Source organism: Xenopus laevis, chromosome 1L, assembly GCF_017654675.1.
Source record: "Xenopus laevis strain J_2021 chromosome 1L, Xenopus_laevis_v10.1, whole genome shotgun sequence".
Lineage (NCBI taxonomy): Eukaryota > Metazoa > Chordata > Amphibia > Anura > Pipidae > Xenopus > Xenopus laevis.
The window spans coordinates 142,551,581-142,579,169 of record NC_054371.1 but is presented as its reverse complement, the minus strand read 5'-3'; the positions used below and the strand labels follow the sequence as shown (position 1 = coordinate 142,579,169).

The 27,589-nt window shown below is 36.5% G+C and overlaps 1 protein-coding gene across 8 annotated transcripts in view; it reads right to left on the bottom strand.

Annotated features, from left to right (window-relative positions):
- The window catches only part of pcsk5.L (proprotein convertase subtilisin/kexin type 5 L homeolog), a 237,696-nt gene that overhangs the window by 185,152 nt on the left and 24,955 nt on the right, over positions 1-27,589 (bottom strand). For all 8 annotated transcript variants that reach the window (XM_018248748.2, XM_041582238.1, XM_041582244.1 and 5 more), the window contains 2 exon segments: positions 20,344-20,448; positions 6,989-7,102 (listed from right to left, as the gene is read on the bottom strand). In XM_018248748.2, the coding sequence (XP_018104237.1) occupies positions 6,989-7,102; positions 20,344-20,448 (219 nt within the window).

Below are 27,589 nucleotides of genomic sequence, written 5' to 3'. Positions count from 1 at the left end.
TAATAGGTGGATTTCTTTGCTGTGGTGTAGGGCTGTAGCACTTAAGTCTGAATCAGATGGTTGCTTTATATATGAATAAAAAATATAAAAATAGAGATTCTACCACTGAGGGGGTAAAATGTTACTTAAGCATGGTTGCTATAAAAGCATGTCAAGGATTTTGATGCAACGGAAGGAATTGTCAGATTTAACTCATCTTAAATGTATTATAAAGCTTCATCTTTAAAATGGAAAACAGGTTTGTCAGAATAAATTGCATTGGTAACAGGTTCCATAACAGTAACTGACAAGTTTAATTATGGGCAAGTAAAAAGAATAGAAGATTAATGTAACCACACTGTAAAAGGAACCCAAGAGATAGTGTTAATCTCCATACAAATATGTTCAAGGGCAAAATATTCTCTTGGGAAAATTTTATGCCTGGGGCAGACCAAATGAGACAAGGTTAACTGGTGACAATGAAGAAAAAGGCCACGGGATAAATTTTACGCTATGAGGTGAATTTTTATTTTCTTGTTTTTTTATCATTCTCAACAGTGAACAAAAAGTCACAGCAAATGTGACTTACAGCTTCAAGCTACCTGTATGGCAGACCACCATGTATCCCGATGCCACACTCGTAATTCAAGAGATGCCCATAACATACAATAAGGAGGTGCCTGAAGTCAAAACATATGGCAGGTTGCTGTTGGTTTATTGCCTTGTTATTATATATTGTAATTAGCCTAGATTATTTATCATCCTAGCTGAAGTCACTAGGGAGATACAGAAAGCTATGGGATATTTCCCAGGTGCATGTCAAATGACAACATCCCTTCTTGTCATCTAACTCTGTACAGAGCATCAGTAACGGCAAGTGTCACGTCCTTGTGACTCGTCATGATTACTTAAAGTGATTCTGTCGTGATTTTTATGGTGTCGTTTTTATTTCTAAATTACACGGTTTACACTGCAAATAATTCAACCTAAAAAATAAAATTTCATTACTGAACCAACAAGTGTATTTTTTTTATTTTATTTGTAATTTTGGTGTGTAGGCAGCCTTCTTTGGTCATTTTGCCTGGTCATGTGCTTTCAGAAAGGATGGAACAGGCTGTTATTTCTCCTACTCATGTAACTGAAAGAGTCACAGTGGGACCTGGATTTTTAGTACAGCAGAAAAGAGTGATTGAAGTTTATCAGAGTAAAAGTCACATGACTGGGGGCAGCTGGGAAACTACCAGATTTCAAAATTAAATATAAAAAAATCCGTTTGCTCTTTTGAAAAATAAGCAAAGAATTGCATACAAATCCTAGGGCATTGAGAAAATGCCAGTTCAGTTTTAACATCAAAATTATGTTGTGCATATGTCATGGATCTTAGTTTAATTAGGCAAATAGATATTTTACAAATACAACCTGTGAGAAACATGGCTATAATATATATTTCCCCCCGTTCATTTACAACTCAATATTATTTCTCATTTTTCAACAGTTCCACTTTAAAGTTCACTGTCAAAGAACATTTATCATCATTAATGAGGGAAAAGTGCTGTTATATGGAAGAGCTGTCAGCTGCTCAATCTGCATATTTACATTTTAAACAACAGCCTTCCTTGACTACAAATCACTGCTTAATGATCAAATGGCAATCCTTGTTCACTTTAGAAGTCATTGCCGCTCTATGCTGCAGTTCATGAAAATGCAATATTCCAAGGCAGCAATTAAAGGTGCAGTTAATCCTTACAAAACCAACCTTTTCAAATAGCATACCACAAATAATGCTTGTTCTGCAGTTTCTATTTTTTTAGGGTTTTCTCATTAAATGAATTGTTCAGTTTTAAAATAAAAACTGGGTAAATAGATAGGCTGTGCAAAATAAAAAATGTTTCTAATATAGTTAGTTAGTCACAAATGTAATGTATAAAGGCTGGAGTGATTTGATGTATAACATGTCAGTCAGAACACTACTTCCTGCTTTTCAGCTCTCTTGGTTTCCACTGACTGGTTACCCTGGTTACCAGGCAGTAACCAATCAGAGACTTGAGGGGGGCCACATGGGTCATATCTGTTGCTTTTGAGTCTGAACTGAATGCTGAGAATCAATTGCAAACTCACTGAACAGAAATGTACCATGTGGCCACCCTTCAAGTCGCTGACAAACTCAAGAGTTATAGAGCTGAAAAGCAGGAAGTAGTGTTCTGGCTATTATGTTAGACATCCAGTCAACTTTATACATTACATTTTTGGCTAACTAACTATATTAGAAACATTTTTTATTTTCTATTTACACAGTTTTTATTTTCACACTGAACTGTTCCTTTAAATGAACCCAATAGGCTGGCTCTGCTTTCTAATAAGGATCCATTTTATTGTCGTTTGGATCAAGTACAGGCTACTGTTTTATTAATTTTAAAAATCTGGATTATTTGATTATAATGGAGTCTATGGGAGACAGCCTTTCTGTAATTCAGAGCTTTCTGGATAATGGGCTTCTAGATAACGGATCCCATACCAGTATTTATAACAAGCATATATTAAATTATATTAATTATATTTATAGTAGTTAAAAATTTACTTTTAAGGGCCTATACACACAAACATATCTCAAGCTGTGTAAAAACATTTACTCTGGAAAAATTATGTAAAAAGCACAGCATCATGGAAAACATTGATTAAATTAATCAAAGAACTGACTGTGGCCATTATTTTACACCTTATTTTATTACCTTATATGCATAAGTGACAATGAGAAAAAAATGGGGCAGCAATAAAATTCCAGATTAAAAAGCTGAGTAAAAAACATTTTTACTCAGCATTTTCAAGTAGCCACTGCATCTTACACTGGAATCTTACACAGATCTATGGGATTGCCTAGAATCAATTTACAGCTTGATAAGTATGCTGTCATTCAGACAGTGACGTGTGGCGTATCCGACTGACTTTTCTTTCCATAGCATAATAAACAAACCCTATGGTATAATGTATATAGATAGCATTATTCACAACCAATATGCAAATTATATGGAATTATAACTGCTATCTGGTTACTAGGGTTTAAAACTAGGCAGCAGAATGAAAGATGAATAGGAGAGAGCCTGAATAGAAAAAATAAATACAAAAATTAAAATAGTAATACAATTTAAGCCTCACTATCAATCTGTTTTTTTGGGGGTTTTTTTGCTAGTGTCAGGAATGCCAACAGAATAAGGCATAATAGTAAGAATACTCATTTGAAAAATGTAAAAAAATGAAAGATCTGTTGGTTAGAAAAAAATCCATCTATTGCAAGCTAAAACTTTATTTGAAGGTGAACGTTTCCTTTAAACAAACTCTGAAAACATAACAAAGATATGTAACAAGCATTAGATGCAGCAGGGCTCTGGCAAAACAGTCAGATTATTTTTTATAATAGAAGATTGTAAAAATAATACCTGCTGTTGTTGACCTACAACTCAAATTCCTTGAAAAACCTAAGGAATTTCAATAGGTTCCTGCAGCTGAATTTTAGAAACCATAGCAACACTAATATAAGCTTCTACTGTCAGAATTGATGTTGCTATGTTGCACTATTTTCCCCATCCTGTCCTATTAATGAACCCATGCTCTTCCGAACTAAAGTTTATACTTTAAAGGGACCAAATTGTGCAGGGACCAAGGCAATGGCATTAACTTGCAATTCCTTTAAGACAGATCTTCAAGTAATATCTGCAAGCTGAAAAATCTCCATGTGTGGCCCACAAAGGCCGATAATCAGAAGAAAACTATATTTAACATATCAGATAAGGACGATTTATCAATGTTGCCTTAATACTGAATACTTTAGATTGAATTATATCTTTTCCACTCTGGAATGATTCAGAAAAGCGTATTAAAGAGCACTCTGAGCTATTAATCCACCCCTTGCAACAGGTAAAGGAAATTAAAGGGGTTGTTCACCTTTACGTGAACTTTTAGTATGATATAAAGAGTGATATTCGGAGACAATTTGCAATTGGTTTTAATTTTTTAGTATTAGTGGTTTTTGAGTTATTTAGCTTTTTATTCAGCAGCTCTCCAGTTTACAATTTCAGCCATCCATCTGGTTTCTAGGGTCTAAATTACACTAGCAACCAGGCACTGGTCTGAATAAGAGACTGGAATATGAATGAGAGGCTTGAATAGAAAGATGAGTAATAAAAAGTAGCAGTAACAATACATTTGAGGGGTTATGTAATTAAAGGCACTAAGTTTGCCCAGGGGCAGTAACCTATAGCAACCAATCAGCAGGTAGAATTTCCTGGTCACATGTTTAAAAGCAAACATCTTATTGGTTGCTACTGGTTACTGCTCCTGGGCAAACTTAGTGCCTTTTATTACATGTGGGGATATAGCCTTACAGAGCATTTGTTTTTGGATGGGGTCAGTGACCGAAGTTTGAAAACTGGAAAGATTCAGTAGAAGGCAAATAGTTAAAAGATGACCAATTGAAAAGTTGTTTAGAATTAGCCATTCTATGACATGCTAAGAGTTAACTACAAGGCAAACCACCCCATTTAACTATTCAGTAACCTAAAACCAGAATGTTATCACAGACAAATTCAATCTGAGAAACTGACACAATCTGCAATGATAAAAATGCTGATTCCTTAAACACATTTTTTCTGTCAGGATAATTTCCCAGGTGTAGATATTTAAGGATTCTCAAATTTAAATTATAGTAAATCTGCCCCATTGACTGCCCCTGCGTATGGGCATTAGGTCCCCCATTCTGGTGTATACACAAGATTTTGAGGTGATACACAACTTGTCTTAATAACATCATACACAAAATGGCTCCTGCCTGTGTACTGTGATTGTTTAATTCCAAGGCTGAAGGAAACAGAATGTAAATAATAAATGCAGTGTAAGTAAATTTTATTTTGCTCAACTAACATTGATAGAAACTGATTTGTAATTATTTTTTAGAGTGAGAGGTCCCCTTTAAATTGACGTATTTTGGCACTTGTGCCTCTACTTTCAAAAAGAACCTGTGCATCAGCCACCATAGAAAGCAGGGGGGGGACTTAAAGTCCCAACATCCCAGTCTCAAACAGTGCTGTTGGATGAAACTGTCTGCAGCCACTCCTGATTGACTGAGCAGATCACTGGTCTGTAGAGGAAGGTAAAACAAAGAGCACCCGGATTGACATTAAGCTAGGGTCCAGTCATATAGAGCTTTTGTGGGCAAGAAAGCTCTGTCAGGCAAGGTCTGCATTTACTCTCAGTCCAAACAGGTCTATAGAAGGCTTCCTGTATGATCTGTTTGTTGGCCTTTGCCAACCTCACCAAATAAACACCTTGTAGCTGGTATGGCCAGTTTTATTCAGTACAAGTGAAGTTATAAACAGGTGTTTAGTTCCTGGCTATATGCAATTTTCTAATTGTTCACAATGGTACAGCAGATCTAGTTACAGGATTTGGCCCCAGGAAATATGATGAAAATCTACTAAGGCACATTATCCAAAGACATACAGTAATTTGATTTAGGTTTACATTTCTTAATATTATGTTATTACACGTGATTGCCCAAGTTGCAGCTGAAGTGCTACATACAGCTGTGCAGTCCTCTGTTACTTCATATACTGTACAATCTTGTTCACAAAAAAGTATCAAGTTTAACAAATCTATCAAAGTAACAGTATGAAACTTCTGCAGAACTGACACAACTAACTACCCAGGTAGAAACTACAGTTAGCAAATTATATTTCTACCTTTATTTAGCAAAAAAATCATTTCTGTCACAATTCTTTGGATTCTGTTTCACTTCAAACTGTTCTGCTAGATAAAACCCTTGTCCTGCTTTAAGAGGCCAGCAACAGCAAGTGAAAAGGTTTCATATGTGTGCTATTACAATATAATCTACCACTGGTTTGCATTTGAAAAGAAAAAGTGATTTATACCATCCAGAGTTTGTGTTTATAATACTGCAGATATTGTTGTCTGGGGCTGGAAATCAGTGTGTATGGCTTCAGGTTACTAAATGTATATTAAATCTATAATCCAGAATGCTAGGGGTTTTCTGGATAAGGAGGTCTTTCTGTAGGTTGGAGTACCATGTGTTAAAGGGGTTGTTCGCCTTCCAAACATTTTTTCAGTTGAGTTGTTTTCAGATTGTTCTCTAGAAATAAAAACTTTTTTTTTCAATTACTTTCCATTTTTTACAGTGTTTCCAAACTCTAAAAGTTTAAAGTTGAATGGTCCCTGTCTCTGATGTTTCAATTTGGCAGCTCAATAATTCAGGTGCACATTCTGAACTGTTACAATTTTGCAACATTTAGTTAATACATTTCTCAGGAGCTTTTCTGGAGTTTTAACAACTATTGTATCAATTCTAACAGTTGCCTGTAATGAGATTCAGGTTTCTGCTCAGCAGGGACAAAGATAAGAAATGTATGAACTAAATGTATCAATTTAGAACCGTTTAAAGAGTCGGCGACCCCCCCCCCCTTCCAAGAGCTGCTTTAGAAAGTTGGAAAATTAGATTTACACTTCAATATTAGAAAAATAGTCACACATAGAAAGTAATTGGTAAAAAGTCTTTATTTCTGGTGAACTATCTGAAACCAACTGAACTGAAAAAAAAGTGTTGGAAGTGTTAAGAAGTATTTCAACCCAATAGGATTTCCTATGCCATGAACATAGATGCTGGATAAATTACTCACATAAAATATATTATGTTAGCAAAATTGCTAATCAGTCAAAAAATAATTATTTCTTTCAATGGAAACTCTTACAAGGTTGTATATTCCATTAAATACAGATAATGAACAATACAAAAAATGTACATTGCAATCATAAAATGATCCACAAAGATCATTTGACCTTTGTAGACTCAACAAACAATTTGTTGTGAAATAGTGTCTAAACATGATCTCATGAAATAAATGCTCACTTTTTGTTTTGCAAGTGGAAGAATGCATTTTTTTATATTGACTCAAAACAGAAATCATTTACTCCTGAAACAGAATGTTTACTTAAAGATACTTACCATATACCACATGCTTGGCCACTTGGGATCATTGAAAAACGTTGCTTGAGTGTTAGTAGGTTTATAATCCCTCTTTATCCTCCTTTTGACCACCTGCTGTTGTAGCCACTCCACCTGCCAAGAAGGGAAACATTTGCTAAGTGTTATAAACCACTGTGATTATCAAGAAATGTGTGAAATGTTGGGCTACTTCCCAATGCTTACATAAAATATATCCAATTCTCATTTTAACCTATACAAAATTCTCATAATGAAATATATTGCAATAAAGCTCTCTGTACTTATATTAGGGAGTTTTTTCTGCCATATTGCTCTCAGTTCCTTTTACTGCATTTATCTATAGGAAAGCTTCTATATAATTTAAATAATAAAGCCTGAGGGCTACTGACAAGTTAACTACCCAGAAGTTACTTTGCTAAAACATGTGGTTCAGATACAGAGCTTTTTGTAAAGTGAAACGGGCTGTTTTTTTATTTTTAAAACTAGCATAACTATTGTCTAGAAAATGACCATCCACAGTATCATCTGATATCTTTTATCAGTCATTAATTCAAAATATTTGAACATTAAACAAGCCTTTAGTACACACACACGCACACACACATAGAATCCATGTTGAAAACAACATCTTATGTAGGATTAAATATACTTAAAAGAACAGTAACAACAAAAAAAAAGCTAAAGTAATAAAAATGTAATACAGTGTTGCCCTGCACTGGTAAAACGGATGTGTTTTTTTTTTTTTTTCAAAAACACTTCTATTGTTTATATATAGATATGCTGCTGTATAGCAATGGGGGCAGACATTCAAATGAGAAAAGACTCTGGTTACACAGATCAGTTTTACCAGTACAGGGCAACAGTACACAATATTTTCATTACTTTAAAACAATTAAATTTTTTGGTGTTACTGTTCCTTTAAATATACTTAACCAAGGCCCTTCTTCTCACTCAAAAATGTGTGTCTGTTTCTACAACGGATTGAATAAATTATGCTTTTTATCTTCACTACAGGCTTGGTGACTGTGTTCTTGATTTGTAATAAATATAGCTCAGCTTTTCTTTTTTTATTTCAATATTCTCAATCAGTCATTTGACAACAAGCAAGTTTAAAAAAACTCTATACCCTATATCATATAAAATATCATGGCCAGACTATATTATATATAGAACAAATCTGCAGTTATCTCTGAAGACATAGGTACCCTGAAAAGAACTTTCAAACAAAAGCCTAAAACACTTACTCAATTTTCCCACCACTACTTAGATTTATGTGTAAGGAAATAGGACAGAGTATTTGGACAAAGGCAGAGCTAAAGGTACGAATAAGGCTAAATTGGAACCAGCATATGACTACTTAGATTTAACCATTTTATCGAGTAAGCATTGTATTATGATATTATACTTTTTTGACACAATATAAACAAAACAAATTAAAATATGCTGTTCTAATAAACAGCATTCACATAAGATAATAACAAGTGACGGTTAAATGACAGCATATATCATTTGTAGTTATCAGATTTTCATAGATATACATAATTTATAGAACAGCATTTTCAGAATATGAAGGCGTTCAAATAACCACAAAATTATAAAATAAAAATAATATATTAAATTTGTGTACAAGAGAAAAATAAGCATTTTTATATGATCACTTAAAGTGATACTGACACTAAAAAATGAATTTTAGCATATGAATGCACATTAAATGTTACCTATAGGTCATGTTGATCATTTTTTGCTGAGAGGTTTGTTTTTGTATATAATTGTTAGTTGAAGTTCCTAAGCCTGACTCTCTGACACTCTGACTTTGCCAACCTGACTGTCCCATATCAGCCTGTTAGTTACAGTTTCTAATGCTAACGGACTCCTGCTGCACAAATATGGCAGCCCCCTCATACAGGAACATGGGGGATCAGACAGGTAATGTAAAAGCATCATGCAAATACTTTATGGCAAAGTTAGAAGTAGCTTGCAAAGCCAATATTATAATAGATGTAAAAAAAAGTTTAATTTCAGGTGTCAGTATCTCTTTAAGGAAACACACTTTAATAAATATCCCTTTGTATTTTCCTCGCCTTTTTGATTGTTCAGTTCAGTATTGCCACAGATTCCTTGGAACACTTGCTGTCTAGCAAAGACAACTGTAGAACACTCTGGAACATATTAACCTCGAGAATGGTAAAACAGAAATCCAAAGGGCAGTGGCCATAAACTCCACTGAATTAATGTGTCAGCATAAGATAAGGGAATTTTAGATTGACGTTACTCTGTGTGACAATAGTGAAATCTATTAGTCAAAAGATTCAAAGGTTTTTACGATTACAAGCCCAGTAACCTCTGGCCTAAATTTGTTCAAATTGTTGAAAGGACTTGCGATCTCTGTCAGGAAAAATATTAAGCATTCCAAATAGAAATCCATTGCAGAATACATACAACCTGCTTAATTAAATACGGATTGTGAAATCTTACATCTACCTAGAGATTTTCATGAATAATTTTTTTCAAATTTCTTGCCTAAACAACTAAAGACCTAAGAGATGCGAATATCAAAGCATTTCAATACTATCCTTACTTACACTAGAGTTGTCAAGCTAACTTAATAAATCCATTCAACGGAACCTTATGGGAATGCTATGCAGCTAAAGAAAAAATCATAGCAGTGTTTGGCCCTGAGAAAATGGACATGAGAAATGGTCCTGTAAGTGGTAGTTATAACTTGATAAGTTTATGTTATTTGTTATAACTGAAATCACCAGTTGGTGCTGTTAGGCAAGACATCACCTTGAGGAGTTTCTAGAGTATGTTGTTCACTGTTTCACTCATAAGGGCTTGTCCTACGTTGTCTGTATTAGGGTGAGAGCAGTGGGCCTCTTCCACTTTGGGTGATATAAACTTTGAAACCAGAGGGAGCCTGAGGTCTGTTACCCCCAGAGAGGTGCCAAAGTAAGTCATTTAGTTATGTTAGCATGTAGTAAGAAGGATGCTGTCAGCACCTTGGAGGTAACTCGCCAGTCAGGGACCCAGTGTATAGGGAGCAGGGACTAGAAAGGTCCTGTTGCAACATAGAGGGCACCTCTAAATGAAAGTCTTGTCCTGTGCCAAGAGCCACCTGATCTGAAAGATGACAATCTGGGATATAGGCAGCAGGATGGCCTAGAAATCCTAGTATTGTTTAATATTATTATATTGTATAAAGTAATAAGAACTAGAGAAACTGTGTTAGATACTGTGAATAAAGCTGTTACTGTGTTTATCTTGAAGACTGTGTACAAGTCTACCATTGTATTGGTGGTGTGTTCCCTTATAGATTCATTGGCTATTTACTACAAAAGCTATGAGCATGCCGAGGTACGCCATGTCTTGTGATCTCTTACATATTTTGACAAACATTGGCATTCTTCTCCTAATATATTTGAAAGCATTTTTACTGGGCTTCAGTTTATATTGCTTTATTGTTTTTTATAGGGGACATAGTCCATTATACATACAAAGAGAACAACAAACCTTCTTCTAGCCAGCTACAAGTAGCAGTTATTAATCATAATGGCTGCTACAAGTTATAACGTTTTTATAATGTGCCAAATGTAGTAAAAAGAAAATAATAAATGTGGGGGGAAGAGTCCATGATATTCATGTTTGTCAAGTTTTGTAGTCATTGTTTCTCCAGCCATATTCTTAAAATGCCTTCTTTCTTTTGGATAGATGTTGGTACTGTTTTGTAATCCATCAATCAATATTAATCCTCAACTTTGCATTTAAGTTTATAAAATAAAAGGTGATAGCCTATTTTTCTATCTTCAACCACTATGAAATGAAATTTATTCAGACAAAATAAGAACATTCAGTAGAATAAGAACAATATTTAACATTCTCTGACAAACCAATATTACTCTTGCTAAACCCAAAGATGCAACCTAATTATACATTTTGGGGTTGGGTCTCCTAGTAAAAGAAAGATGTGCTTCAGCCTTTGCACCTTGAAAGAAAATCTAAGATATATTAAGAGTATGTATGCATACGTGTCTCAAAAATAAATACCTTGTTACCAGGCTTTCTTTCTTGCTCTGCAATAAAAACTGAAGCAGGAGATTAATGTAAATGAGTTTTTATTTACACATGTTTCGAGCTGCTTAGCTTTTTTGAAAAAGAGTCAAGCAGCTCGAAAGAGGTCGTGTAAATTCCTCTTGTACTGATACTCTACACAATCTAATGCACAAACTAGGGATGCACCGAATCCACTACTTTGGATTCGGCCGAACCCCCGAATCCTTTGCAAAGATCCGGCTGAATACCGAATGAATCCTAATTTGCATATGCAAATTAAGGGTGGGAAGGGGAAAACATTTTTTACTTCCTAGATTTTGTAAAAAAAAGTCAAGAGATTTCCCTCCTGTCCCTAATTTCATATGCAAATTAGGGATTCAGTTTGGCCGGGCAGAAGGATTCGGCTGAATCCGAATCCTGCTGAAAAAGGCTGAATCCTGGATTCGGTGCATCCCTAGCACAAACTGACTTCAACCACTATATCATTCTGTTGTCATGCCTCCATTCTGCCATAGTCTGCTCATAAACAGTAACACATCCAAACCACAATGCCATTTTTTTAGAATTCAGTACCCTTTCCAAGCCCCCTTCACTTGGATTCATTTGTTCCAGTAATTTACTCTGAAGACTCCCAGCTTTATTTGATGTGTCCACTAACAACTGTGCTTACTCCAGCTCATACGAATATATTTAAGTCTTTGTTGAAACAGGCCTGTGCTAAGCCTATTCTTGAAAAGCCCACACTGAACCCACCCTGTCTCTCTAAGACCTGTCCTTTCTAACACCAGCCTCCAAAATCCTGAAATAATGGGGTCCATTTACTAAAGTGCAGTAAATTTGACTTCAAGTTTCCGCATGTTATCGCTGAGAATATTTTTCCACCAGAATATTCACAGCGACTAAGTTTACTAAACAGTGATGTGCTCAGAAGTCATTGCGATCACTTGCGGAAACTACGTTAACGAACCAGCTTAGCAGTGATTTTATCGAATTTTCTGGCGACAAATTAAGTTTTTGCGAATATTTACGCTATAAAATAGTCTTGTTTTATGGCGGTTATTATGGCAATTTTTTCTGTGACATTTATGGCCAGAAATGCATCTTCAAAACTCAAACTTTATTGACTGATGAATATACCATCCAACAACATTACCAGAGTAACACCAATCAAACATGTATGCATCATATAAACCCTTCTGCCAATAGAATCATATGAACAAGAAATCATACCAGTCAATCTCTTTGCTTCATAGAAATGCACAGTTTAATGTAGCCAATCACAATGAAACCAAAAAAGCGTAGAGGCTAACGAATCCTTGGACTGTGATGCCGGTGCCAATAATACGACTCTGAGCTGAAACTGTTGCTGTTACAGCAGATAGAAGCAGAAGCCAAAACATCCTGTCAGCAATAGCTACAGATCTGTCTCCTGTCAGTAAAGAATGATGGGTAAAAAAAAACCAGTATTATGGGATATTTCCTGCCCCTTGAGGACCCCAATGTGTTTTCTCGTGTTGCTATTTTTCTCCATTACCATGATATGTTGGTTTCTATGCAACATGTCTTTCAAGCGGAGACCATTTTATGTAAGGTTACAATTGATTTCTAAAGGTGGCTATACACGAAGAGATCCACTCGTTTGGCGACATCGACAAACGAACGGATCTCTCCCCGATATGCCCAACTTGAGGTGGGCAATATCCGGCTGATCTGATCGTGGGCCCTAGGGAATGGTAACGGCCTGTCAGATCACGGGACCGCATCAACGAACAGATGCGGCCGCGATCCGATGGGATTTTTAGTCCCATCCGATCAAGATCTGGTCGATTTTCAGCCAGATCTCGAATGGGGAAGCTTGCCGGGGGGCCCCATACACAGGCCAATAAACTGCCGACTCGGTCTGTCAGCAGCTTTAATCGGCTCGTGTCTGGCTACCTTAAATTGCAAAGCCAAAGGTCACTTCTTTCTCCTTAAGCTGTCCATAAACATTAAGCTCAAGCTGGGCTTTGTCCCCCATATAATTCAAACGCAAGTGGAGAAACAGGCACGTGTGGCAGTAGCCTAAATCTGGCTGTGTACGACCAACTTGATCCTTCGAAATTTATCTGCATCTGTAATCAAGCTGCATCCTGGTTCTCTTCTTAACTTTTTGATCAATGTGATTCACAAATCTGAATATATACTAGATTATGGAGTTATTTTTTAAAATTCCTCTACACCAGTAGGAGACTAATATATGAAGTAGATACAATAATAAAAATGCTCAAGGAAAGAAAATTAATTAACATTAACATTTTTTTGTCTAAGTGCAAACTATTTTAGGTTGACCCTACATTATATTATTATATTATTAGGTAAAAAGCCCAATAGAGAGGTGGTTTCTAACATGTCCATAAGCACATGTTGGGTATTGTTGCAGTGTCCTGCAGGAAGCTGTTCTTTAATGTAATGACATATGTCATTAAAAGCATATGTTATGAAAGGAAGGCATTGTATACCATTTTTATTTGGGGTTAAAAAAAAACCAATTGTCTCCAACTGATTTCACGGTTGTCTGCAGCTTCAAGCCTTGCCAATTTTGTAATCGAATGAAAAAATTATTCAAATGCAGTAACACAAGCGACTAAAGTATCGATATTATAGTGCAGCCACACATTTGAAGGAAGCACTTCTGAGGAATGGCAGCTGGAAGAGATCTACATCATAACTATTTGTGGACAACATAAAAAATGCAATATCCACATTTTATGTTTCGGCAGATGGTGCTGTGTTGCTATTACAAATAGTTAATGACTTCAAGATCGTATAACTCTTGTAGAAATATTTAGGAATCAGTATAGGTACTATTCAAGTTCAGAGTTTATATACTGCCTATCTTGTACCCTGAAAGTGTCTTTGCACCTATTACAATGTGAATGCACAGTATAACTTAGTTACTTTAAACCTTCTTTCAATAAAAATGTAAATCACTCTACATAAGTGTTGCAAAAATACCAGATAATGAGGGGTTTCCTGCTTAAACAGTTCCTTTTTTCTCAGTATTTTTATTTGATCCACCTCAACCCAATAAAGGAAATCCTCAACATCTGGTTTGTTAGCAATACATGAACAGTATTCAATGTACTGTATAGAGAATGGGTATATTTCTCTAGTGATATGGTAATCCCTACTGCCAAAAGCAGAACTAATACATAATCTATGGACTCATAGCTGTTAAATGACAAGTCCTTTACCAAATGACTATTGAAACACTGACGAATAGGGATGTCGCGGACTGTTCGCCCGCGAACTAATTCGCGCGAACATCGACTATTCGCGTTCGGCGAATGTTCGCGACGTTCGCCAATTTGGGTTCGCCTTAGCTGGCGCTTATTTTTGCCCTCTCACCCCAGACCAGCAGATACATGGCAGCCAATCAGGAAGCTCTCCCTCCTGGACCACCCCCACACCCCCTGGACCACTCCCCTTCCATATATAAACTGAAGCCCTGCAGCGTTTTTTCATTCTGCCTGTGTGTGCTTGGAAGAGCTAGTGTAGGGAGAGAGCTGTTAGTGATTTGAGGGACAGTTGATAGTAACTTTGCTGGCTAGTAATCTACTTGATACTGCTCTGTATTGTAGGGACAGAACTCTGCAGGGATTTGAGGGACATTTTAGGTTAGGTAGCTTTGCTGGCTAGTAATCTACCTTCTACTGCAGTGCTCTGTATGTAGCTGCTGTGGGCAGCTGTCTGTCCTGCTGCTGATCTCTCATCTGCATCTGTTCTTCAAACAACTGCCACCTAGCTGTCTAAATATCAATAATAATACCGTCTCCAGAAACACCACCCGAGTGACGTTTTTCAAGCAGCAATAATATATTCCGTATCCAACGGCTGTAGTGTATACGTTGCCCTTGCAGGCATTATTTGCCCAGTCTTTAACCAAGTGCCACCTAGCTGTGTGAGCTTTTTCACATTCCGTGTCCAGAAACATCACCTGAGTGACGTAGTGTGATTTCTGCCCTTTACAGCACAAAACGCAGCGCTGTGTCAACAATGGATTTTTCAGATACATTTTTGCCCTTGATCCCCCTCTGGCATGCCACTGTCCAGGTCGTTGCACCCTTTAAACAACTTTAAAATCATTTTTCTGGCCAGAAATGTCTTTTCTAGCTTTTAAAATTCGCCTTCCCATTGAAGTCTATGGGGTTCGCGACGTTCGCGAACTATTCGCATGTTTTGTCGCAAGTTCGCGAATATGTTCGCGAACATTTTTTCCGCCGTTCGCTACATCCCTACTGACGAATAGTGACATATTCTGTACATCCCACAATTCATCAAAATTTTATGAAGGCAAATGATAGCCTATGACAGACAACAAAGGTCCTAGTTTTATGTAAACTATGTTTTTTCCAGCCACTAAAACAACTTCAATTGCTTTATGAGTTTCACCAGGTGAGCTGTCTGAAAAAAAGAGAGATGTGTGTGTACGTGCATTAGAGGTATCCCTTAGCTTTTAAAAGCAGAACATACTTTTTTATTTTTTTTATAATTTTTTATTTTTGCCTTTTAAATTCAAACAACAGTTGAAAGTAAAGAAAAGAGACGGAAAGAGAAGGTTGGAGCAGAGAGAGGCACAGCACAATTCAAAACCAATGGTCTGTTTAAATATCATCAAACTAATGATAACATAAATACATTAAAGCAATTTCTAATTAAGTCTACAACAGTTGCATGTAAAAATGCCTGTGTCTAAATGCTTGTGTCTAGGCAGGGCATGACACAGTTGTTCAGTTACACACGTTTTGTTTAAACGAAAAATCAACCATGATTTTATTATTCAGCAATATGAATAGCAGGAACAAACCACATGTTGGCCTTAAAGGAACAGTTCAGTATAAAAATAAAATCTGGGTAAATAGATAGTCTGTGCAAACTAAACAATGTTTCTAATATAGTTAGCTTGCCAAAAACGTAATGTATAAAGGCTGGAGTGACTAGATGTCTAACATAATCGTCAGAACACTACTTCCTGCTTTGCAAATTCACAAATGTTAAGTCTGCTGAAGGACGATGTAAGATGGCGGCATTGAAATTTTATCCAGGGCAAAAAAAAAAAAAGTAGTTAAGCACCACTTTCTTACTTACCTGTCCTAGTAGTCTCTTAGCAAACTTACTTGCACATGCACAATAATGTAAAATTGTTTAGATTTTACTCTAAAGGTGGCCATACACAGAGATCCACTCGTTTGGCGATATCACCAAACGAGCGGGTCTCTCCCTGATATTCCCACATTGAGGTGGGTGAATTTGGGCTGATCATAATGTATGGAATACAGCAGTCGGATCACGGGACTGCATATCGATCGTGGAAGCCCGTTGGAGAGCCCCAAACACGGGCCAATAAGCTGCCAACTTGGTCTGTCGGCAGCTTTTTCAGCCCGTGTGTGGCCAGCTTAATGTGCATGCAGGAGTGTAAGAGGCAGATTTGCCAATATTCGATTTTTGTTTTCCACAACAAAAGTCTTTTGCTCAAGTTTTTCCTCGAATTTCAGTCATGACTTTTTTTCACATTGATAACAATGATAAATCTGCCTCTCCATCTGCACTAGGGATACCAGGGGAAGGTTGCCCTAGTTTTTCTTTGGACCTGTGCATTTTTATCAATGGTTTGAATACACTAGGGGCATAACATATTGGCAGCCCCCGGTGAGTTCACCTTTCCTTGTATTAGCAAGTTAAGCAGCAAACAAGAATCTTACAAACAAGGTTTACAAATTTAGTAGTAGGATTGGAGTAGGATTGGCAAGCCCTGATCATAAGTGTAAAGATGTATAAGACATGAAGTTTCTATATAATTTTAGAGGACTGAGATGATTTATTTGGCATTTATCAAAATCACTTTAAGCAAAGAACTAGTGACCTACTCTTTAAAAAAGAACAAGAATGAAGTAAGTGAAATATATTCTGACATTAACCTGTTTAACAGATTATCTCCAATCAAGTTATTTTCTCTTGGGCCCAAAATCAGTAACCCTAAACAACAGTGAGAGCCCACACAGAGCTGAATATGTTTAATAAATAAGTAGATGGTTGATTTTAGAGGCACGTCTGGTATCACAAGTCCTATACATATGGTACCTCATTCTAATCTTTGTTACATTTTGTTCCCCTATATATGTCCATTTCATGGTTTTCTACTCAAAATACATTAAAAAGCATTTATTAAGTTGGAACTTAAAACTGCTACTGTAGTGCACCATGAATACACATTATGCTTCTTGAAAAACTCACTGCCTTAAATATAATTTAATGTATGAAGTCAAACTCTCTGTTATATTACTAAGGCCTTGATTGTTCACAGGGGACATCTATGGCAATTAATGTAGAGTATGAAATCTATGGCATATATAAAATGAATGAAAGGGCATCTTAACTTTCTGAGAGAGGATTGCTATTTTATTGGGTTCAGAAAATGTTTTTAAGCCATACAAGAAAAAAGAACTACTAAATGCATCTGCCAAGAATGCTACGGCACTAAGGGGCAATTTTATGACCCAGCGCTTAGTTACACAGCATTTGCAGTAGGGGATTTCGGTGCAGCCTGAACCTCATACTAAATCCAGCACAAGGTGCAACTCTTCAAGCACATCAAACTATTTGTATCCATCAATGCAGTTCTTACTTATGTTTAGGAGGAGATTGAATATACCACATACAGTACCTGATGGGAAACTGAACTTGTTCATTCAAGACTTGGTCTAATGCAGGGATCCCCAACCTTTCGAACCGTGAGCAACATTCAGAAGTAAAAGGAGTTGAGGAGCAACACTAGCATGAACAATGTTCTTGGGGCCAAATAAGTGCTGTGATTGCCCATTTGGTAGCCCCTATGTGGATTGTCAACCTACATTGAGGCTCTGTTTGGCAGTGCACCTGGTTTTTATACAATGAAAACAATTCAAAAATAAGCACCTGCTTTGAGGCCACTGAGAGCAACATCCAAGGAGTTGGAGAGCAACATGTTGCTCACAAGCTACTGGTTATGAATCACTTGACCTGAGACTCAAGCTTCTGCCATTAGTGCAGTGGAGATCCTGTTATTAAATAATGCTCAAGATAAAGCTTCACACAAACACTCATGGGAAGGAAAAGAAGAACATGAGACTTTTGAGAAATTCAGATCTAATGCAATCAGATAAAACAATAAAAATATAGTCCAACTGCCATACCATATGTCTACAGGTATGTTGACCTTCCTTTAAGAGCCAAACTAACCTAAGCCAGAAAACATAGCTGGCAAGAATGTAACTCGATGATACGACAGGATGTCAAGTAATGTACCACTTTCTCTCCAGGCTCAGAAAGGTCTAGTTAATTAAAACACCACCTGTAATATGCCTATTTTTGCATTCAAATTACATAAAAATATTGACCTTTCAAAGTTAAGATAAGCAAACGTATTTACATAAATGCAAAATTGCTTCATTTGTAACTTCACAGTGTGCTCCAAAATGACTTTCAGTTCACTCGATGTAGAGATTACAATTTATTTGAAGCAGCTATGTCTGCTAACAGTTTATAATGAGTCACATTAAATAGATATTTACTGCTTGATGAAGGTTTGAAGGATAACAGAGAAATACTACCATCTCAGGGTCCTTTAGCCTCAGCAGCATAAGCCACTGCATATTATAGTAATTTATATTAGCCATTCCTGAAATACTGGCAGTCAGGATAAACAGACAGATGGACACCCAGATACCATACACTCTGCAAAACATTCACAATCACCACAAATATTGAAAGAGTCAAAAACTCCCCCACAGTGCAACATCACGCAGCCAGCAAAATATATTTATATAACCTCAAACACAAAGTCACATTTATACAGATACTGACATAAGCTCAAATACCCAAAGCTATGTAGCCAACAGTTTAGCCATTAACACACAGCTAGAGAGTTCACGCAGTACAGATAAATAAAAGTTCATGTTAGCATAATTTTCTATTAGTACATTTGTGCACAATCCATGGATGCATAGATATCACAGGGATGGAACCTGTTATCCAGAATGCTCAGGACCCGAGTTGTTCCAGACAAGGGGTCTTTCTATAATTTGAATCTCCATACATTAAGGGTGTTATTTTAGAGCTCTGTGAATTTTGACCAATGTTCAGGGATGCTTGTGTAGCCCCATCCTAAAAGTTAAAATCATACTCATGCACTTACTTATCCAGTCTTAAAGCCAATAAATACTTCAATCATCTGTGTGAGGTGACTATAGTATTAAAAGACTTCTCTCTTAAGATGTATAAAAACGACATTCTTTTGTGTACACTTTAGCACAAAAGGGCTTGTAGAGCTTTGGGTAGGCCAGAGCAAGCACAGAACTATATTTAGCATTCAAAATAATGTGTTTGCTCATGTCATAACGTGTGTGCTCACTAATGAATCCACAGCAACTAGAATCCATTGGGCTGTGAGTCATTACCTACTATAGAATGAAAAAAGCCAAAGGAATGTGTGGCTCGTTTTAAAAATAAAATAAAAAAAACAGAAATATCAAGGTTAAAAAATTCTCTAGCATAATATGGCAGCAATCGCTTGTGGTTACATTTTTAAATTGCAGTATGTGTTTCACTGATATATGTGCCTTAAAAATAATAGTCGCTGATCTGAGGATGGTGTGAAAATGTGTTTTATAATATATGAAATGACTTTTTACAACATTTGAAAATATGTTTTAGGGGTTAGATGGAAAAAAAATATTAAATTGTGATACGGCTGTGGTTATTTTACATTCAACAGGCTAAAGATATCAAAGGTCACATCAAGGAACCACTAAAATCCTATAATGGGCAATAGCAAAGGGCAGTAGCATGTACTTTGCTACAGGAAAAGTGAAAAAATTACATGTAACATCTTCACTTGTGTGAAGGTTTAGTGATGTTTACTTGCATCTGAGAATTTACCAAATTTCTTTTCAGACTGGATGAAACTATATTTAAGATTGTGTTACAGGGAAAATCAGAGGAAATGTGGGAGAATTTCATGACCGGTAATTCATACACAAATTGTACCACCAGTGCAAACCCAATGTCTTAAGAACTAAAAACATCACTGACTCGTGAAAAATTTGCAGCACTGTATAGCAATAAGGGTATGCATATCCCAGGCATTGTAGTTTCTATTGGTCTGTGCAATCCGGTAGATATAAGATCTGTTTTATAAGAGTCATATGGCAACTAGGCTTCACTTCTTGGTGTGACATTACCAATTAAAAATGCAATACTTAGAGCTTGGGCACACAAGATTATCTTACCTTTGGTTCCATAGAAATGAAGCTGTGTATACCTCGGCTGGCAAGAATGGACCTCTTGAAGGTTTTACTGTGAAAAAAGTGGTAGTAATCTTCGAGTGCTCCAATCTGCAGAAAAAGCAAGGGAGATTAATTTTTATAGAAAGCAGATTATTGTTTGTATCGTTTTTTTTTTTGTCTGAGATATAACTCTATAAATTATGCATTCTTTTACTGCGCTGGGAAGTTACTTGAGCCCCAATGATCATCTTTCAAAAGAAGGACATGTGATATGAAATGGATGTCAGCGTCCTTCAGGCACTAACTGCACATCCAAAGATTATAATTGAGCGTCTAGGGCTGCCTCTGTCTACCTATTTAATGTTTAATTTATATGCAGTGTTCTATAGCAATGCTCATCCACAGTGACACATAACAAACTGCATTAAAAAAAAAAGAAAATACAAATTGCTGCTGCTTTTTAACACACAGTGTGATGAAATCTACTGTTACATTGTTGTTTTGCCTTGTGTGGGTCAGCGGTGTTGGCAAATAAATGCATGTATGAACTTGATGGATGTTATCTATTTTAACCCCAAATGAACTATGTAACCATAGTGCGATAAGTAAGCATAAAATAAATATTGCAGGTAAAATGAGAAAAAGCCAGGTGTCTTTCGTCTACATGGAGGGAAATAGACATTTTTCTGCTTCAATTGTACAATCTGACTTATTTTGTAATATAATCGCTCTGGTCATAAAATGTGCATGATACAAATTCTTAATGCTCAACACACTCTAATGTTCTGCAGGTGCACCCATGTACATAATATTAAGATCAGAACAATTTTTTTTAAAAAAAAAAAATTAACATGTTATAATACACAAAAGCCATGAATATCCTGTAAATTATATCCTTATAAACGGTGAGTAGTGATGTCATCAGTTATAAACGGTGAGTAGTGATGTAATTTCTGTCACATGACTCACTAAAATTTGTGTATTATAATAAATAAAGTACCCCCAGTTGTAAAATATGAGGATATTATAAGTTACCTCGGAGTTCCATGACCTGTATAAAAACACTCGGCCTTCGGCCTCGTGTTTTTATATGGTCATGAAACTCCTCGGTAACTTATAATATCCTTATATTTTACAAGAGGGGGTACTTTATTCACTATATAATGCCATTACTAGATCCCCTAAGTCATTTATACATCACAAAATATAAAGATTGCCAGATTTAATTTTCTATGACTAATGTTTAAACCTCTCCCTCCAGTGCCCCCTGGAAGTAAACAGGTTAAACACTGATGTTTATGGTTGATATAAAACAAGGCAATTTTGGTTGCTTATAGGGTTGCCACCTAGCCTGTATTTTACTGGCCTGGCCGGTAAAAATTATGGTTGATCCCTATGTTATTAATAGGGAAAAAAGCTAAACATATAGGAAGGCAGGTATTTTTTTTTCCAGAAAAAGTGGCAACCCTAGATACTGTTATGGGGAAAACTAATGTTCAAAACGCATTAGTTAATAGTGCTGTCCAGCAGAATCCATTTTACATATATAATTTAGAAATATGTCCTGGGGCTAGACATATTGTCAGTTTCCCAGCTGCCAAGGTCATGTGACTTGTGCTCTGATAAACTTCAGTCACTCTTTACTGCAAATTGAAGTGATATCAACCCCTCCCTTTCCCCCCAAGCAGCATAACAACAGAACAATAGGAAGGTAACCAGATAGCAGCTCCCAAACATTTAACCGCGACATTTTCACCGCAGTTTTTAAAACAGCCGACCACTGCATTGCGGTGACAAGGCTATGGCACTTCTGGTAGCTTTTATGCAGGGGTCGGCTTTTTTAAAAACCGTGATGCAAACCGCTGCGGATAAACGTATGTGTGTCCATAGTCTAAGGCTATTGACACACAGGCTGTTTTCAGCCTGCATATTTGGGCTGATCTCAGCCTGTGTGTGACTTCACACAGGCTGATCGGATTCAAAACAATGAACAGATCTGCTTCTCTCATCCTGTGTAAATTACTCGGGCTGAAAACAGCTGCTGAACAGCCGCAAAAAACAGCAGTTAATAGTAAAATCCAGGTCCTACTGCGACACATTCAGTTACATTGAGTTGAAGAAACAACAGCCTGTCAGAAAGCAGTTCCATTCTGCTGGCTCTTTCTGAAAGAACATGACCAGGCTAAATGACTAGAGATGGCTGCCTGCACACCAAAATTACAACTAAAAAATATACACTTGCTGGTTCAGGAATTAAATTTTATATTGTAGAGTGAATTATTTGCAATGTAAACAGTGTAATTTAGAAATAAAAACTACATCATAAAAATCATGACAGAATCCCTTTAAACTTTGTTTCCACCAGCTTTGGCATCCCCCATTTAATCAAAGTACGAACAGTATTTTTCACTTGGCTCATTTTTGGATGTATTAAAGGAAAAGTAAAATGAAAAAAATGAAATTGTAATACAGATATAATGTTGTTTTGCCCTGCACTGGTAAAACTGTGTTTGTTTCAGAAACACTACTATTATTTATATAAATAAGCTGCTGTGTAGCCAAGGGGCAGCTATTTAAAGTAAAAAAAAAAGCTCAAGTTACACAGCAGATCGGATAAGCTCTGTAGAACATAATGTGTTATCTGCTATTTATCCTGTGCCATATAGCCTTTTTCAATTTCCGCCATTGCTATTCAGCAGCTTGTTTATATGAATATAGCAGTGTTTCTGAAGCACACAGATCAGTTTTACCAGTGCAGGGCAACACTACATGATATTTTCAGTACTTTAAAACACTTTTTTGGTGTTACTGTTCCTTTAATGAAAGACTAGGTACTAGATACAAGGAAACAGGGAAACTGCTAAACATATCATAAAGCTGGGATTCATATATAGAACGTAACAGTATTTCAAACCTTGGAGGATTTGTTTTGATAGACCTTGCTTTCTGCAAGTTCTGAAATACTTCTAAGGTAGAAGATAAATATTGCATATACACAAAAACTCTTAGATTGTGCAAATATGGATAATAAATTCTCTTCCTGGTTATGGAAACTTGTGTAATTCTTGGCATGAAAAGTGGAAGGGGGTGCTAAGAATTTGGAGCTCTGCGACAACTGAAAAGATAAGCAAACCACTCTTTATTCATCTTGGTAAAACACATTTGTGAAGAGAGTTGATATTTCTGATGTATTCTTAAAGAAAAAAAGTTGTTTGGATTCTTTCCCATATTTCATCTTTAAAGGGATAGCTGACCAGTACATTTTTTGTATTTTTTTTTAAAATAATTTGCTGTCCTCTTCTGCCTCTTTCCAGCTGCTTTCAACTTTAAAATGCTGACTGTAGGGCTTCACTGACCCCAGCAGCCAAAATACTATTGTCCTTTGATGCTATTAATGTTATAGTTACTTTTTTTGTAATTCATTTTGCTATCCTGGTCATCCCTATTCATCTCTTAGTCATTGAAACCACTGCCTGGCTGCTAAGGTAAATTGAATCCTAGCAACCAGATAGCTTCTGAAACACCAACCTGAAGAGCTGCTGATTCAAAAACCACAAGGATACAAAATGAAGACCAGTTTTGAATGGTTTTAGTATACCACTGTCTATCCATATGAAAAGTTAATTGAAAAGCAAACGACACCTTTAAGTATTGATGTGAAGAAGTATCCTGCCATTAAGACATCTTGTTCTTACATTGTAAGCATCAGCTACTACATCTGAATGCACATTATTATTATGCCGTGTATTTATAAAGCGCCACCATATTTTGCAGTGATGTACAATAAATGGGTCTATACATTGAACAGATTACATAAAAAAAAAATAACCAATTTGAAAGGTAAAAGAGGGTCCTGCTCAAACTAATTTATAATTTAAAAAAAAAAAATTAATAAGCTACATCCTACAGTCAAAGTCAGACATTTATGAATTTTAGGCTCCAGTTCCCCTTGTACAACTGAATGTCTGTTCTACCCTTAACTCATACTAACATCAGAGATACATAAAATGTTGAATGTAATGTCAATATAAAATACTGGCTTTACATTCATCCAGCTATAGTGCTTCGAGAGTATAAAGAACTGCAATTGACAACTCATCCCAAATGTTTTCCTTATCAAGATCAGGCCTGGAAACCCATCCATTGTTTAGGCGCCAATAAATAGGCAAATCATGGTTAAAGAATACCATGAATCATCTCAAATCTATTCACATTATTAATAATAAGAATTAAAGTTCTTATGGTGCACACACATATATACAATAGTTATTCTATGTACACATAAATAAAACACTAATTAAGTTTACCCATACCAACACAATATGGTAATTTGGCGGTTGCTCCTTTGGTGCATGAGGCGTTAGGCATAGCGCTCCAGCAAAACAGAGCCCTGAAATATGGGCCTTTTTATTAACCCTTGCATCAGATACACTGAAAATCCTATTCAATTTATGGTTACTGGTGCTTTAAAAGGTCTCTTCAGTGACAAAATATGGTCTATAAATACTTCAGGATATTCTTGAAAGTAAAAAAGAATATTTAGTGGTGTTGCTGGTTCTTGTTTGGAGATATATATATATATATATACACATATATATTCAATTTATGGTTACTGGTGCTTTAAAAAGTCTCTTCCGTGACAAAATATGGGCCTTTTTATCAACGCTTGCATCAGATACACTGAAAATCATTTTAGCTATGACCAAATGGAATCAAATGTACCGTGACATTTTGTGAGTGGTGCTTAACCTCTGGGCTGTCAGAGGAACCTTTAAAAGTCGGTTTGTTGTAAATTCATCAAAAAGACAATTGTTTATAGAGAAGTGTGCTCAACTGAGATTTCAAAAAGCTGTCAATCATAGCACAGAAATGAAAAATGGATAACATATTGCTCTTTACCAAGAACTGACACTATGGGTATGTTGTGATACAACAAATATTGCCTATATATACAGTAAACACATTACTTTAGTTAGTTAGCAAATGTGGTATGCAATTAAGCTGTGTATTTGCATCAAAGCATAATATGCTTTACCCATACCTCTGAACTGTCCTGTTTTCTGTGCGATGGGACAGTCCAGATTTTGACAGCTCAGTCAGCAGCTGTACTTGGATACTTTTGGAACAATTTAAGATAATCAAAGAAACAACTGTAACTATTTAAGATAAGCAGATCTCATAGGAGAACTAAGACTAGCAACTTAAAGGGCAATTCACTTTCATTAGCAAAACGGTTATAACACATAAACAATTGCATTAAAACTCCCAGAAATGTGTTCAAACTTTAATAACATTCCAAATTTGGTAAATTGGACATGGTAATTAGGAGGTGTGGCCATAAAATGGGCATGGTCAAATATGTTCTCTGCACTACGCCCGGCACAAGTTTTTGTCCCTCTTTTAATTTTTCAAATGTTGGGAGGTATGGCTTTACCTACATTCGCCAGCGTGACATCATTTCGGCACTTCGCCGATTTACTAATGGTAGCTGGCGTAATTTCGCAAGGAGATAGACTCAACTTTGCCCTCTAAAGCCAGCGAATTTTCGGTAGTGTTACTACACAAATTCACTAAGTTTTTGATTTTACTGACCGTTACCTCTATCGCCAGACTTGCCTTCGCCACCTCAGACCAGGCAAAGTGCAATAGAGTAGATAGGACTTCCTCAAAAAATAGTTAAAAATTTTTCTAAGTCCCAAAAAACGCTGGCGTTTTTTCCTATTTAAAGGGCGATAGACTAAAAAAGATTGTAAATTTTTTTTTTGGGGAACCCTCCTTCCCCCCTACATTTGCTAACATATGGCACCTAAACTATACTGTGGGCACATGTGTAGGGCAATATAACAACTTTATATAATTTTATTAAGGTTCCCAGACCTTGTGTAGTGTAATGTATTTGTATATACAGCCATTGTACTTTAACTGCACGCCGTATGCTAATTAGCCAAAGCTAGGGTAACTTCGAACTGCTGAGCGTAATTTCACTGACGTAATTTTGCCAGCGTTCGTTACCATGTGCGCAACTTCAGATCTTCGTGAATTAGCGTTGTCCAGGCAAATTTACGCCTAGCGAAGTGTTGCGATGTGCACAAGGCCAGCGCTGGCGTTTTTTCGCGGTTACTGAATTTGCCCCGTGTAGTTTTTCCAGCAACTCTCTTTAGACCACCAGATTTATAGGGGCAAATTCACTAAAGCGCGAAGGGGCTAACGCTAGCGCAAATTCGCCAGTGTGACATCATTAAGTTACTTCGCCAATTTACCGAATTAATGGGTTGGCTGGCATAAATTCGCTAGTGAAGTGGACCTACTCTAGTGCTCCTGCGCACCCTTACGCCAGGCGAAGTTGCGCTATGGTGAAGGGACGTAACTATGCTAATTCACCAACTCTCACATTTTACTGACTGATACCTCCGCAGATTAGTGAATTTGCCCCATAGGGTTTTAATAAAATGTGCAACGTTCCAAAAAGATCTGCACTGAGTTTTATTTAAGTAGAAACTTAATGATCTAGTAGCTTTTTAGTTAAAAAAAGGTCTTCATATAGAAATAGAAAGCAAAGTCAAATGTATTTCTGACAGGTAGAGAAGCAGTAAGATTATTTTTAATGGGTTAAGATATATTTACCTGCAGCCACAGGCTGCCCTTCCGGCACCATTTCTCCAGTCGATGCTGAGTAAATGCTGAACAAGGGATGCAAGTACTTCCCCCAGGTGCAGCCAATAACTGGAACAGTTCTGGCAATGCCATAGGGCTCATTTATGGGAATCCATTCAGGTACATCAATGTAATATACACTCTAGCCATAGCAGAATACATAAACGAAAACATAATTTCATAATACTGTCTTCTCCCAGTCCATGAAAACTTGTAAAACAGTGAAAAAATAGTGGGGTGGAGTAAAGCAAACAGTACATTGCAAGCTCATTAGAAGCAGCAGCTGAAGGAAATTCAGGAGTATTTTATTTTCCCCTATTCCTGTCAAATATGTATGTGGTATGCTGACTCGGGTCATTCTCTTATCTGATATGGGGCTTGAAGTATTCAGACTGCCTTGGGCTAGATTTTGTTTGCTTTGATCTGCTCATATCTTTTCAGGCTATTTTTCAGATTCTACATCACATTTGATCTGTTGAAGATAGAATGTGGAACAGTAACAATGTCAGACTTTTATTTTGACTACTCTGAGTCCACAAAGTGCAGAACATTGAGTACAGGATGTGAGACAAAATAAAGAAAACAATATAACTCC